This window comes from Bactrocera latifrons, unplaced genomic scaffold (assembly GCF_001853355.1).
Source record: "Bactrocera latifrons isolate USDA-ARS-PBARC rearing strain unplaced genomic scaffold, ASM185335v1 scaffold_253, whole genome shotgun sequence".
NCBI lineage: Eukaryota > Metazoa > Arthropoda > Insecta > Diptera > Tephritidae > Bactrocera > Bactrocera latifrons.
The window spans coordinates 179366-194743 of record NW_017536108.1 but is presented as its reverse complement, the minus strand read 5'-3'; the positions used below and the strand labels follow the sequence as shown (position 1 = coordinate 194743).

Sequence of the window (15378 nt, the reverse complement as noted above, 5' to 3'; positions counted from 1 at the left end):
ATCACATGATCTTGGTGGCCAATCGACCGACCCAAAACGTGAATTTACCCATTATTTGATGCGATCCATGGATTAATGCGATGTATAAAAAGTGGCACCGTCKTGTCGAAACCAAATGTTGCYGAGATCACGAGCTTCAACTTCAGGCATCAAATAGTCGGTTACGACGGCGCGATAACGGCCGCCATTAGTGGTTACGTTTTTGATACACAGACGTACTATTGCTAGGAGAGATTTCTCTCCMAATTTGAATTATATATCGTACACACTGACCGTTGTTGAGGCGTTTTTTTCCGATTTCGCCCATCTTCATAATATAGGAATGTCTTGATAGTTTCACCTAACGAATTTGAATTGACGGAGAAGGTTCCAAGGAACCACAGACCGTTGTATGGGGAGTTAGCGCGTTTAGCTCTGAGATGCCGCTCACTATTGCGATTCGTTGTACAAGATAGTAGTTTTATATCACACATTGTCGGGCTTCGCTATGAAWATACTTTAGTTTTCGATTATTAGCGTGGCAGCGTGTGTGCCAAGGAACATTCCATATGTAAAACACACATATCTTCATTTTCACTCAAGTTACAGTTTGCACGAGCAGACGGACGGATAGTCCGACAATCACTCGGATTTTAACTCGTCTCGTCATCCTGATCGTTTCTGTACATGTAACCCTATATCTATCTCGCTTAGTTCTATGTAGATGATATGCACAATCGTTGGTTGAACGAAACTATTATACTCTGTAGTAACATGTTGTAAGGGTATAGATATAACAATRAGTTATGAATAACCATGCATGTGAGAGAGTGAAATCGAGCGCCAAAGCGACCACAATAGCAATGGAGTCGTGATACGGCAATCGGTATTGTTGTGGGCTTATTAAATTTTTTACGAGTTGCAAGCAACGYTTTTCCATAGCATAATGTTTTTTCTATATGAAATTGGATTTTTWMMARKTTTTTTTTTTTACTAAGTGATATGTGCGGTATTACGAGCCCTTATCGCCATGTCGTTACAAATGTGTATTATTATTAAAGAYTAAGTCTTCACCACATAAAATAAAACTTAGAGGAGTGTGTTAGAAACAACAATTGACAGACGAAAGAAAAATACTTGAGTATTTTGGCGTAGTTTTCCATACAATTGTTACAGTAGATCGGGCAGTTATGTAAATGTCGAAGACCTCATAAAGTATATATATGGTATATACATGATCAACGTCCACTATATATACATGGCCTAGTTACTGAGTTTTTGAGCTATAGATCTGAAATTTCCCACACGTCTTTTTTCTTCCAAGAAACTGGACATTTGTAGGAATCACCGATGTCGATTCCCCTTGGCATATAGTTGCAATGCAAACTGACCGATCAACATCAATATTTTAAAAGCAAAACTTTCCTATTTTACTAGATTAACCCAAATACTCGAAATTTGTCTTTGTTCAGGAAATCTTTACAATTTTCTAACATGTTTAGATCGCATCACTGAGAGACATAGCTATAAGAAAAGCATTTTKTAAGRGTATTATAGCTTCKTTGCTACATAATTTAAYGTTTTTAATCATTGTTATATCACTTGTGGCTGGTATTGATCTCTTTCCAAACGAGGGGATCCTTAACTATAGTTGGGGTCTCAGATATTAGTATATACCATCAGAGTCAGAGAGGGCCGATCCGGCAACCGTCTCGCATAAAAATKACTTTTAACTATTGGACATATTCGMCATGGACTCGATACTGCTTTTCGAATATAGACGTCGACCTTTCAGTGAATCACATAGAATTCAAGAGATGTCTGTAGGTCAATATCACAATAAACTGTTAAATGAATGTAAGGACGTTTGAAACTCTTTCCAACTTATACTCCAAGGCTTTGAAGCTCTAATAAAAGCAAAAAATTGGTATGTATGTTTGTATACAAGTACACAAGGGCCTTTGCGTGCGGCTGTGTATGGGCGTAACTGTCAATGAGCGAACATTGACTTAGGGCATCTTTTACAATTCACTGCGTTTTCAAGTGATTTTCTCCGCCATTGTACCGAACTGTTGAGACGGAATGGAGCGCACAAAATTCCGCCAGGCAAAAGGATATTGGATATTGTCAAGTACGCAATGGCTTTCCAAACGACGAGACAAGAGTGCAAGCAAAAAAAAGAGCAATCCACAACATATACTGAAATGTGTAATTGTATGTGTGTGTGTGTGTGTGTGTGTGTGTGTGCCCATATTGAATTCCGAAAGGTTGGGCATTGTTTAAGCGACATGATAAGCCAGCACAGTTTGTCAACGCACGCCAGGACGCACAGGCGTATCCTTTGCAGATATGATGCACTCAGTGGCAGGGAAAGAGCAAGAAGCCAAATTGTGTTACTTGAGGTCACGAAAGATGCGAATCATATTTATATAAAAAACAGAATGCCTTATATCGGCAGACTGTCTGTGGGGTGAATATGAACGTGCGTATGCGCTAGCGAAGGTAGTTAGGAAGTTATGTTGCTTTCCTGTTGAAATATATAGGTTAGTTTGGTTTGTCAGAGATTTTTGTTATATAAATGTATCATRAAATTTTTCCACTACTACGCTAGTTTGTAGTTTCTTATAGAGCAAATCTTAAAGTAATAACGCACCTTCGAGACATTTGTAGGCAATATAAAACTCACAATATCCCCACGAATAGTAATAGTTGGTGACTCTCCAACTTCCCCATATGATTTCTTGCACTTTCAGGCACAAGAGAACTTTAACAAATCTTAAAGCTAACGATATCTTTTGTTTAGTCCAATTTTTCGGCATAACTTCGAAATTTCGGAGAAATCCATTCTTTCGATGATCAACATATATATGACAACAATTGAGACTTGTTTACTTGAATGGAATTCAGCAATGGAATTCTCCAAGATGAGCTAAGTTATGTAAGTTGCCTGAAGTAATTTGCGAGTATTTGGCCACTCACAATCTTGCGTTTAAAATTAGATTAGGTTGGGTCATATAATATATATCACAATGATGCACTATTGTTCGTTTCTTTCCATTTAAAGCAATTCGGCATAGAAAGAGGGAAGCAGGAACCATACTTTTCATTCAGTTGAACTATATTAAATATAGCTAAGCCTTTCACGATGCTATCAAGGTTTAGAGGTACAAAATTTCTCCGGATTTACGGCTATCGAAGCCGGCGTTTAACTGACCAAAGTAACAACTATAAACGGGAGTAAGAAAAATTTTTAGACATAAAAATTTTATCTTTAACTTCGACAGAAGATCCTCTCAGCTGAATTCTGTAGCTCTTTACCGAAGCGTCTAAGTTTTGTGCATTACAAGGTGATAGAAATTCCCTCTGGAGGTTGCGAGAATTTCGAGGCGTAGAAGTTACACAATAACGGAAAGAGGACACCATTTCGTGGAACACCTTGTTTAATTCTTCTCAATTTTGAGTTTTATCTCGAAATAGTGCGGATAATTAACGACCGCTCAGGTACTTCATTGTCGACCTTTTCAGTCCTGAAAAGAGCGTAGTTTTTTCCATGTTTTCAAGTAGCGTTGTGAGATTGACTGTGTCAAAAGCTTTCGAMAAATCCAACGCTACGTGGATCGTTCTCTCGCAGGGTGGTTTCTGGTTAAGGCCACGAACTATCTGAATGACATAGAGGCAAGTTTTTGAAAAGCGTTGCCATATTCAGTATACCTATTGTAACGTCCAACTCATTCTGACAAAAGAACAGCCTAATATACTATACATATAATCAATATCACATATATTATTATAATATCACAGAATTTAAGGAAAAKACTGCAGTTAGTAATGAAGTGTAGTTTAGTTAGCCTGAAGAACTCGAAAGATCACATTTGATTAAACCTTTGCCAAAAGCTATCGGTGGTCTTGCAACTTCATTCTGAGGAAAAGACGAAAGATTCATACCGATAAAACTACCCTCGTACCGTTAGTGTGTACCGTTATAATCGTACACCGAAGCTGAGCAGCCGGTGAGGCTTTTTTTACACCATTTTCTATATYTTACTGCATTGAACTTAATATTTGCTACTGCTATATATCCACTTCTTCCACACGCTCCCCACTCATTTTTACTTATATCGAAGGAATTTCATTTTAAATTTAATTTATATGCAAATGTATACAGAGCACGCCATTACAATGAGCCACAATCAGCTGGAGCACGCCTGTTCCCAGTTGACCCTTACAAGCCCAACTTGGCTCGTGAAGAACCTGCACACAAATCACATACACAGTCAATATATAGCGTACTCATATACAGATCCATTTATCCACCTCAGCTGAGCACCTTTTTATCGATTTAATGCGATGCAGGAAATGCAAAAGTAAATTACCGTTAGTGCGGAAAACTGACTGCGGGCAATARATGGCCAGTAGGTCGCCGCCGACAATGAGATACGGAGCGAGTACGACAGGATGCAGCAGGCACAACGTGAATGTGAGAGAATCGCATGTGGCCACAAACGAGAAGCAGAGCAAGCAAGTTTAAGAATAACATTTAATTACTGTTGGTAAAAGATGCAGTGAACGCCGCTGAAAGACGACCAACCATAGACACACAACCCGTAATTCAATTAAATGTAATGAGGCAGTGAGCGAGCGAAGGAAGTGGCGTGTAAGAGAGCACCCAAGCAGAAGATACAACACCACATTGAGTCAGTTAGCAGATGGCATGCCAACGATTGAGTCAACACTTTTATCAACTTTAGGGTGTGGTAAAATGTATTGAAATATTTTTTTTTATTAACTACTTCGGAAAATTATTATCATTCGTAAACTATTAGAATTTGCTACCTACTAACCTCGCGCAATCTAAATTTACTTCGTTTTTTTCTTCGCGAACCAAATTCGAGCCGGGAGGCTTATTTAGGCAAAYGAAATAAATCAAAATTATAAAGGTTTGAGTTCGATGAAAACATTTATTGGCTAATGTGCAGGCAAATTAAGTTTTTCCTTTATCTCTGGATTATAAAAGTAACCAGTCTCCTGAGTTGARTACTTTGTTTTACCTGGAGTAAGCCAGTGTCAGTCTGTCCCCATATTTTCTTCTATGCTGTGAAGAGAGTATCTAGTGCTATCGAATGAAAGATATTTAAAACAATAAGTCTGTATTAAATATGATAGGAATAACCGAGACCTATAAATGCAGAGATGTCGATTTTTAAAAATCGATGACTAGGTTATATATATATACAAAGGTTGAAATCGGATCCTTCAACATTTTTTGAGAAAAGTCTGTACCAAAATAAGTTCCAATGCGATTATATTCAWAAAATGTTAAAGGTTCCGATTTCAGTCTTTGTGTGACAGTTCCAAAATGAACATAGATTTTGAAAATCAACTAGAATGGCAATAATATTTTCGCCAAAAGAGAATAGTTTTCAAATAATATTCTATGGTGTTGTTAAAAGAAAGTCTCACTCTAGGCAATTTAAATATTTCCTTCCACATGACAATGATTCAACTTAATTTAATATAAAATATTTATTTATTTTGTGTTTACTAAAGAATATAAGTATACGAACTTGAACTTACCACATGAAATGGTTCTTTTAAAACCCCGAAAAAAATGGAGTTAAAAATTGTGGTTCAAAATATCACAGGAATGATTAATGTTTAAGTCTCTCTGCAAATCCAATTCCATATAGACTGCATGTCTTATTAACATCAGCCTTGATTTTTTTTTTTTTTTTTTTGCCTGACCCACAGAAAGAGTAGCTCACTTAAAATGGGGGAATCTTTTTTACCGATCCGTTTAAATCACCAGAATTCATGAGAGAGACATATATATGTATAGTACCTTCCGATGAACAATTTTTCCACTTTATCCATAATATATAGCCGGAATGTCCTCACAGCAGCTTTATTATTATTCAAGCTCCTTACGTACAAATCTCCTAACCCAATCATAATTTTAGTATACTAATTACGACTAAACGACTACGCTGRGATTTCAGACCGCAATATTCTGAAAAACTATTTTCGACGAAACAGATTCAATTTTTCGAAAATTTCAGAAATTGACTAACAAATAATGTCAATAGTTGGTACTTATTATCTACTCTCAAGGAAACAGGTTATCTATTTTTTGTTTGAGACTCTGAATCGAAAGGACTTTTTCTTCAACTCCTCTCACGTTTAGGCAGCAACTGTGTAAAGGAAGAACCGCAAAAACTCTCCAACAAGCATAAAAGGAAGTAGATATGAAATTTAATTCTCCCAATTTAAATTTTGCATTTTCCCTCAAAAATCCGCTTGCTTTCTTTTTTATGGATGTGCGTTTATGATACTTTTCGTATTTGTACGCAAATGTAATTGAAATTCTAATAAATTGAAATATTTACGAGCTCCGCTATGGCAAATCAAATAAACAGCGACACCAACTGCAAACAATCGCGCGCCGAGAGATGTCAACCGACGCGGCAAATGCGGAAAAGGATACGCCTTGCTGCCTCAACGCAAACGCTTACTCTCGCTTGGCATCCTCAGCCCCACATAAATATATATTTACATGCATAAATATCAAACTCACATAATATACACAAGCGTATGCAGCAGTGTTGCTACCCGAGTGCCTGCTGTGTTTGCCGCAATGTTTATCCGCTTCACGCAAAACACAAATATGCTCATCGCTGACAAATTGCATTAGTGATATCAACTTTAAGGTTATGTGCGAGATTTAACAAAATAATTTGAGTGATAAAAAATAACTTGAGTGATAAAAAAAATGCGCGCTTTTGAATAGCGATTTATTAGGGCCGACTTTTAACAAGATTTATGGTTTTAAAGTCTTGACACATGTTAAATAAGCTTGTGGGTTGGACTTAGACCACATTAAATCCTATTGTGACGCTGTCTAATATGCTTTACAATTTTAGCAGTGTAACAAACAAGATTAAAAAAAAAAAAACTTGAACGTTGACCTCTCAAAAGTTTCATATTTAATCATTAAAATAAAAAACCCCGGCTGGTAACTTCGAGTTCCAGCCTTCAATTTACAAACGACCTCAGATAAGTCTTGTAAATTGTTTAAATAACATTATCAGAAATTAGATAGATTCCTTACTTTTCAAAGGTACCGTAATATCAAGACTTCCATATATAATCCTTTTTTGAATCGAGCGTAATATAGTTTTTTCTCTAGATCCTCGAAATAGCATATCATACGAGTTTTTCTCCAGCATGTCAAAATACATCCGTACGTTAACACTAGTGTTCTTGTCCAGTAAAATATTTTAAGCTATTTGCATGTAAGACCTGATAGAAAAAATTTCATAAAGACATAACTTTCTGAGAGGTCTCAATATCATTGCTAAGGTATAACTATGTACTTCATATTATTTCAAAACATGACCACAGAATTCCAAATCGTATGTCTCACAAACCCCAGAGGTATGCCGTACTAACATTCTATTCACTTTGTTCAATATTCATGATCTAAAATCTCATAAAAAACCTTTGTCTCTGTCATCACCAATCGAGAAAAGAAAAATCTTTTAGAAAGATATTTCTTTCATATATTCAAGGGTTAATATCTCTAAAAAGAACATCTCATCTCATTATTATTGCAATGAGAGCGGATGGAAGTTCTATTGTCCTCGTGTGGTACACTTAAGTCTCAGTGATCACAGGCGAATAACTAGTACTTATGCGACCACAAAGTAGTTCTGATCCAATGAGAAGAAGCCCCAGTAAAGTACGTCTCTATCCAATTATAAATTGTGTGCCTGAACTTAACCAACCTGAAGGTCCTCAGTAAATCAAAGTGAAAATCTCAAAATTTTCTTAGTCTGAAGCACGAAGATAGCACGGCAGCCGGGCTGTAATGCGAAACACATAATCAAGTCTAAAAATTTGATTGCAATATCCACTCACAAAGAGTTAAAGTGGAAAATAAATTATAAAACGACCCATTTAAGCATAAACCGCGAGCAAATGAAAATTCAAAAGTAAGTATAAACATAAAAACTCCGCAGTAAGACAATATATGGTCGTAAAAGAGAGGGATTGAAAGGCAGGAGGGTAAGCAACAACGCATGTAAGTTGTAGGAAGCCATGGGAAAAAATCGCTTTGAATATACTCTGCTCGTATAAGAAAACGCATGTCAGCAATTTTCGGACACGTTTGGAACGCAGCCAAATGTCATGGATGAGGCCAAAGGCAAACTGTAACCCGCAAATTTTCATATATGGTAGGTCACATATGAATGCATGTGTGCGAGAGTACAAGTGTCAATGCTGCTTTTACTCACTTAAATCCTAATTTGAAAGATGTGCTAGACAGACAGGCGTAGGTTGGGGGAAAGAACGGGTAACAACAAAGGCGAAAGACATGTAGTCTCGAAAACGCAATTCCCCAAATGAGCTGCAACATGCATACTTATATACATACATAATACTATGTATGTTTAGTGGAAAGTTTAGTTCATATATGTATGTATGTAGACTGTACCGCTAGGAATATTCTAACAACTCTTGAGAGTTTCTTCACACTTAGTTCAAAAAGGGAGTTTTAGTYCTTAAAGATCATATATATTTTATTGAACATCTGTTCTCCGATCAAAATCTGTYACCACTCAGTTATCTCTTTAGAATTGAAAGTTTAAAACCAATTAAACACGCAACTCATTTCTTTCTCCCTCTTTGCTATCACACTCTAATTTTTATACTCTCGCAACAAAGTTGCTAAAGAGAGTATTATAGTTTTGTTCACATAACGGTTGTTTGTAAGTCCTAAAACTAAAAGAGTCAGATATARRGTTRTATATACCAAAGTGATCAGGGTGACGAGWAGAGTTGAAATCCGGATGTCGGTCTGTCCGTCCGTCCGTCCGTCCGTCCGTGCAAGCTGTAACTTGAGTAAAAATTGAGATATCATGATGAAACTTGGTACACGTATTTCTTGGCTCCATAAGAAGGCTAAGTTCGAAGACGGGCAAAATCGGCCTACTGCCACGCCCACAAAATGGCGGAAACCGAAAACCTATAAAATGTCATAACTAAGCCGTAAATAAAGATATTAAAATGAAATTTGGCACAAAGGATCGCACTAGGGWGGGGCATATTTGGACGTAATTTYTTTGGAAAAGTGGGSGTGGCCCCGGCCCCTACTAACTTTTTTGTACATATCTCGAAAACTACTATAGCTATGTCAACCAAACTGTATAGAGTCGTTTCTTTTAGGCATTTCCATATACAGTTCAAAAACGGAAAAAATCGGATAATAACCACGCCCACCTCCCATACAAAGGTTATGTTGAAAATCACTAAAAGTGCGTTAACCGACTAACATAAAACGTCAGAAACACTAAATTTTACGGAAGAAATGTCAGAAGGAAGCTGCACCCAGGCTTTTTTTGAAAATTGAAAATGGGCGTGGCGWCGCCCACTTATGGACCAAAAACCATATCTCAGGAAGTACTCCACCGATATCAATGAAATTCRGTACATAATATTTTCTTAACACCCTGATGACATGTACGAAATATGGGTGAAATCGGTTCACAACCACGCCTTCTTACAATATAACGCTATTTTGAATTCCATCTGATGCCTTCTCTGTATAATATATCCATTAGGAACCAATGATGATAGCGGAATAAAACTTTTCACAAATACGGTATTTACGAGACTATAAAATGTTCGGTGACACCCGAACTTAGCCCTTCCTTACTTGTTGTTGATATAATCATTAATCAAGTAAAATATTTCTTCGGACAAAAAAAGAACAAAACCTCTTCATAAATAGTATTATCATAATCATTATCGAATATTGGCAAATCTTCAAAGCATTTCTCTTTATTCATYCTCGTATAAATTCAGTMGTTATACATATATTTCTGTCTTTGAACGTGTTCATTTCTGCTAAATAGCAGCGAGAATGGWGAATTCCGTGCTACAATTCCATAAGCTCTGTTAGCCGTCCAATCGAATGTCATACAGAATTCAATTTGCACCTTCTCTATATCTTTAAGTTCTCTGGCTGAGCTTTCGCTTCGCTCTTTTGTTTCAACTTCAGGTCAGTCATCAGCGGTAAGTGGCACGTGCGGCCGATCTCCGCTTACGAATATTGCGATGTATCGATCGATCGATAGTAGGTGTTATTTTAAAAACAAGGTGGGAATGTTGCGGCCCGGTTTTTATTTTGATGGCCCGGTACTGGGCCACGACCCGGCATTTGGGAAACGCTGCTATAGAATATTTGATATCTATGGTCTTGTTCATGGAAATCAAACTTAGACATTAGAATAAAGAAAATATTAACAGCACACAATCTTGGTGGCCAATCGACCGGCTCAAAACATGAAATTATGTGCCGGGTATGATGGCGCGATAACAGCCGTCATTAGTGAACAAAATTTAGCTCGACAACATCGGACCATCTTGGAACATTTCAAGAGCCTATAGAGCGAAGCAACGTAAAATGCACCAAGTCGTTCCATACGTCAGTCCGAATTGCTGCGAACGGCTCCGAATCGACTCTCCATGGTCTCTGTGTACACTCTCCTCTACGGATGCTATATTTTCTTGACTACGTGCTGACCGTGGTCTATTCGATCGAATATTATCCAATAATGCTCACCCGTTATAAATGCGTCTGTATCGAAGGAAGGTTCGTCGATGTGTCATTGCTCATGTAGATGTTCCCCATATGAACTGCCGCAACAGCTGAGAAATGTGATATTTTTGCGCCAGCAAGCCTCGCCTAGGCCGACTCASAGCATGCCTGCGCATAAATGCGAACTTGTTTTTCGTTTACGTTAACAGCGTGTTTTCAGCGCTGGGGTTAGGTGTTTTTCAAGTGGAAATGTATGTTTATATGTAAATACCTTACATACAAGGTGCTTCTCTTTGCATTACTACATATATTTGAGARAATGCGTGGCTTAATGAGACAATATGGAAGTATTCAGATCATCAACCCACGTATAGTAACACATACATACATATATCTGTGTGCACATACATATGTGTATGTGTATGTTTTTACATTCCTGCAAATGATATTTTATGCTCTTCTATTGAATCAGCAATTTTCTTTAGGCTACATTTCTTCGAAGCTGATGGTTTTTATTCCCTTACTATATACTCACATACATACATATATACACACACACATACACATATACTCATATGTATTTTATATTGAATTCCATGTCATAAATGYTTGAGATCGCATAGAAACAAATGTTTGTCATTTGCGTTTAGCCAGTCAATTTCTTGGCTCACTGGCCATAAATGGGCTTACCAATAAATGTGCCGTTAAGCGCTGAAATTGCGCAATAACACAAATAACGGGCGCACGAGAATTGAATATATTGACAGCGGCAGCCATGTTATGAATGGCTGGAAATTGAAATCAATACATTTTATGGAGATGTGTGTGTCGTGCCAAAAGACAGGATTTGCAGACATTAAAATATTACTAAGCGATRTACATACGAGTATGATAATAATCGCGAATAGGCGGGTTTATATGCTTTTAACAAGCAATTATGGTAATTAAATGCTGACTGCTGTGGTCAATATCGTTCAAATGAATTATAATTGCAGCTGTAACAATTATTTACGGAAAAACTACTGCACTCGTGCWGTCGTTACGCAGATATACAGAGCCTTCTTCGTAAGTTGCGCTTCTTAAAAACAGTTCTTAACTTAGAAATACCGTATTTCCGGTTATTTGTTGCGTGGCGATACAGAGACATTAACATTTCGTACAGCRGCGGCACCTATCGGACATAATGCTATCAGATCTTTCAAGTTAAAACCAACAATCGRCAAGACAAAAATCGACAAGTCATAATCATTAAACTATTTTTAGATAATTGCTGTACCTGTCGTATCCAAAAAACTATCTATTGTTGTATTAGGTAATATGCCATTCACAACTGCGCCATCTACCCGATACAAAAATTKCCTATCATTAAAATTCTTTTCAATATTAGTCAATCAACTTAGTTCGATATAGATTTTGAAATCTATATACCTTAACTTAACCAATTTTAAAGAACGAAAATTTTTAAACGGTTGGCAACTTCGCTATATCTTATGTWTTTATATTTTTATTTCAAATTTTTTAGTGTAATATACAGGTGTAATAAATAATTTTTATCAAATGTAGCAACTTTTCATCATTACAATTTAAACAGGTGGCAACCCTGCTCAAAAAATATTTTAAACAAAAAATGTATCCTCTACAAATATTTTTTACTTAAATTTTTTTGGATTAATATAATAATAAATATTTTTTATAAAATTCAGCAGCTTTTTAAAATTACAGTTGAAACAGGTGGCAACCCTGTTTAAAAATATTTTGAACACAAAATTTAAATGCGTCTCCAGTTTCTAAAACTTATTAATTTTATTATTATTTCAATTAAAAAGATTTCAAACATATGGCCACATTCTAAGCTTTTCTGCACAATTCTTTTAAACTGACCTATTATATATAATAATTTGATATTTATATAATCCTTAAACATGCCTTCCGTTTAATAATTGTAATTGATAATACAATTTTTATAACGTCTACTTTATCAGTTTTAATGATTTAAACTTATAAAAAAGTGGCAACACCGCTATATCCTTTCTAAATATTTTTAGCTTAAAATTTATTTTRATTTAATATCCATATTACATTAAAWCATTTGTTTTAGCAGYTTTACTGAGTCCCGATTTAAACGGGTGGCAACCCTGTCAAAACATAWTTCAAATAGAAAGTTTTCTTATGCATATCAGTCAAATTTTCAAAATTTCCTTATTCTATAATTTTTGAATTTTCCATCAGATGGCAACCTTATACATTTTTTTAACCATTTTTTTAAACTAACCTGTTTTGTATTTTGATTTCTACATCGTAACAAAAATTATATGCTATTTCATTACATTACAATTGATAAGCATGTGTATGTGGGCCATCCACTGCGTATGAGCAACATTTCATACTTCATACTATCAAATTAGAATTGTAATGCTATAACTTATGCACTTAAATATATTCCATAACGCGCTTCTCTATTTATTTACTACAAGACTTCTTCCATTTTCGTTKCAGCAATTCTTCTACCACGACTTTCCGAAGACACATCAGACCACTACGCGCAGAAAGATCTACAAGAGCTGTCTGGTGTGCGACACTTGCATACGCGAGCTGATGGTAATCGACGTTCCACCCCAGGTGAGCAGTCATGAAATGCTGAAATGCGCGCACAAGTTCCTTGCGATTGTGCAGCAGAAATTCAAGAATCCGTTTGCAAACACGGAAAAATCGAAAAAAAGCTGAAAGTGAATTTCTRTAAATTGAAAAATAAGCTAACGTGCGCGGCAACAGTTGCAGCTGCATTGACAGCTAACAACGCCAACAGCTGGCAGGTGTCGTTTCGGTGTCTRTATGCTCGGCGGCCATGGCTCTGTATGCCGCTCCCTYCATTAGTAATATCATATGAATAAATTATCACTTTATTGATATTGCATTTCCCAGACGGTGAACAGAACGCTTCGCTATTTTTTCGTTCTCGTTTTTAATTTTTATTTCCTTTCGGTGCAGGTAACATGCTTGCTGGCGCTTCTGCGTTTATGGTCTTATTGAAAATCGCATTAAATTCGTTGTACATCGAGCAGGTGTATGTAGCTAATCAATTTTAATGGTGTCTTCTTAAATTTTATAACTGCAATTTTATTCACAACGGAGGAGAGTTGCAATAAAATTKATATTCACATGATATTTTGAAGTATCTGTATGCATTTTAATTTCAATATTTTTATTATTATTTTRTTTACAATATTTTTACTTATATGTGTTTCATGTAAAGTTTTCGGGCTCTTAACTTATCATATTTTTTTATTATATTACACATTAAAATTTTAAAAAATGCCTGCCTCTCATATTAGCATTTTATCTCTTTCCCAATCATCGACGAAAGTAGAATAAAGGATAAAGATCTTAATTTCAAYATAGAGGTTAGCATTATGCGACAAACTTAATTAAAATCGGTAAGGGACCCTGTTAATATTTTTACCATACTCTTTACAATAAAGTTGWATTGAAAGAATTTATTCGTACAAGAAAACCTTGATAAATGGGCAAAAGTACACTGGAAAATATAAAAATATCAATGAAAGCAGAACCCATAAAAATCCAATTTTTTTTTTTTTTTAGAAGAAATCACAGTTTGTCCGAGTCCACATTTTTACCACATATTCACCCCAGAAAATAATATATTCAATACAAAAGTTTTTGAAATAGGTGGCCTTTAACCAAAATAAAGGGTCTGCCAACAAGAACAACCGAATGTTAGAATTAAATAAAACACACAAATATGCCATTTATGACTTGAACAAAATTCCTGGAAAAAGTMTCGGTTAAAACCGTGTTATAACGCTCGCTATTGATGTTAACAGATTTTTCTGGCTCATTTCCAAAGAAAWAATAACTGATAATGGAATGGGGGTTTCTAACTCCCCCCCAATGGCGACAATTTTGTTTGCTAACCAAAGCATTAAGTGAGAAATGGGCCTCATCTAAGTAGATGTTTTTTCGATGAAAACTGTCGTTGGTTTCCATCATTTCACATGCCAAATCGGCAAAGGCATGGCACTTAAAATGGTCTGCCGTATTCAGTACATGTGCAAGCACAACTTTATACGGTTGCTGATCCATAAGCAAACGCAATATTCGCCATATTGTCAACAGAGAGAGACCCAACTGTGCGAACGACATTAAAGCGATATAAAGTTGGAAGTGGGAACTAAATCTTTAGATAGGTTATCAAAAAAATTATGCAGAAAATACTTGGAATCAAGAGGAGTGCATTCAAGTAAAGCAAAAATCATTGTGCTATTATCTCGTTACATGTTATACACATTTACTTTAACAACAYCCTTAATTAGCCTTGTTAGTATTCATATTGCTTTCAGGCATTATGTGCACAACCATATTAGCAAAACTCAATTGTGATGGCACAGCAAATTAAAATGCAATAGTAAATTTGTAAAAATGCATTCTTAATATTTTAGACTATTTCTCCCATCGGATTGGAGGCATATGTGTGAATTTAATAGTGATCCAACACAGTCTTTTCACACTGATTCTACAATTTCGCAGTATCCGAAACAAAATYTTCGCTATTTTATTGACTGAACAATGCTTTCAGAAGCCTATCGTGAACTTTAAGCCAAAAAGTTGATATTTTGAAAACTCTCACAGACTCGTCTAACCCCTTCAAGYTTGACATGCTATTAACTAGTCCAACTCAAATCTCAGACGAAGCATAATTTGCATTGACTGAASATTTTATTAGCTCATCAACCGCAATATTTAAATATTTTCCTATCCACACCAACAACATCAAAGCACTTTGG

At 35.9% G+C, this 15378-nt stretch overlaps 1 protein-coding gene across 1 annotated transcript in view; it reads left to right on the top strand.

Moving 5' to 3' along the window:
- The window catches only part of LOC108969482 (ras-like protein family member 10B), a 59088-nt gene that overhangs the window by 26120 nt on the left and 17590 nt on the right, over positions 1 to 15378 (top strand). Inside the window, 1 exon segment of the mRNA XM_018934232.1 lies at positions 13073 to 13195. Within this exon segment, the coding sequence (XP_018789777.1) occupies positions 13073 to 13195 (123 nt within the window).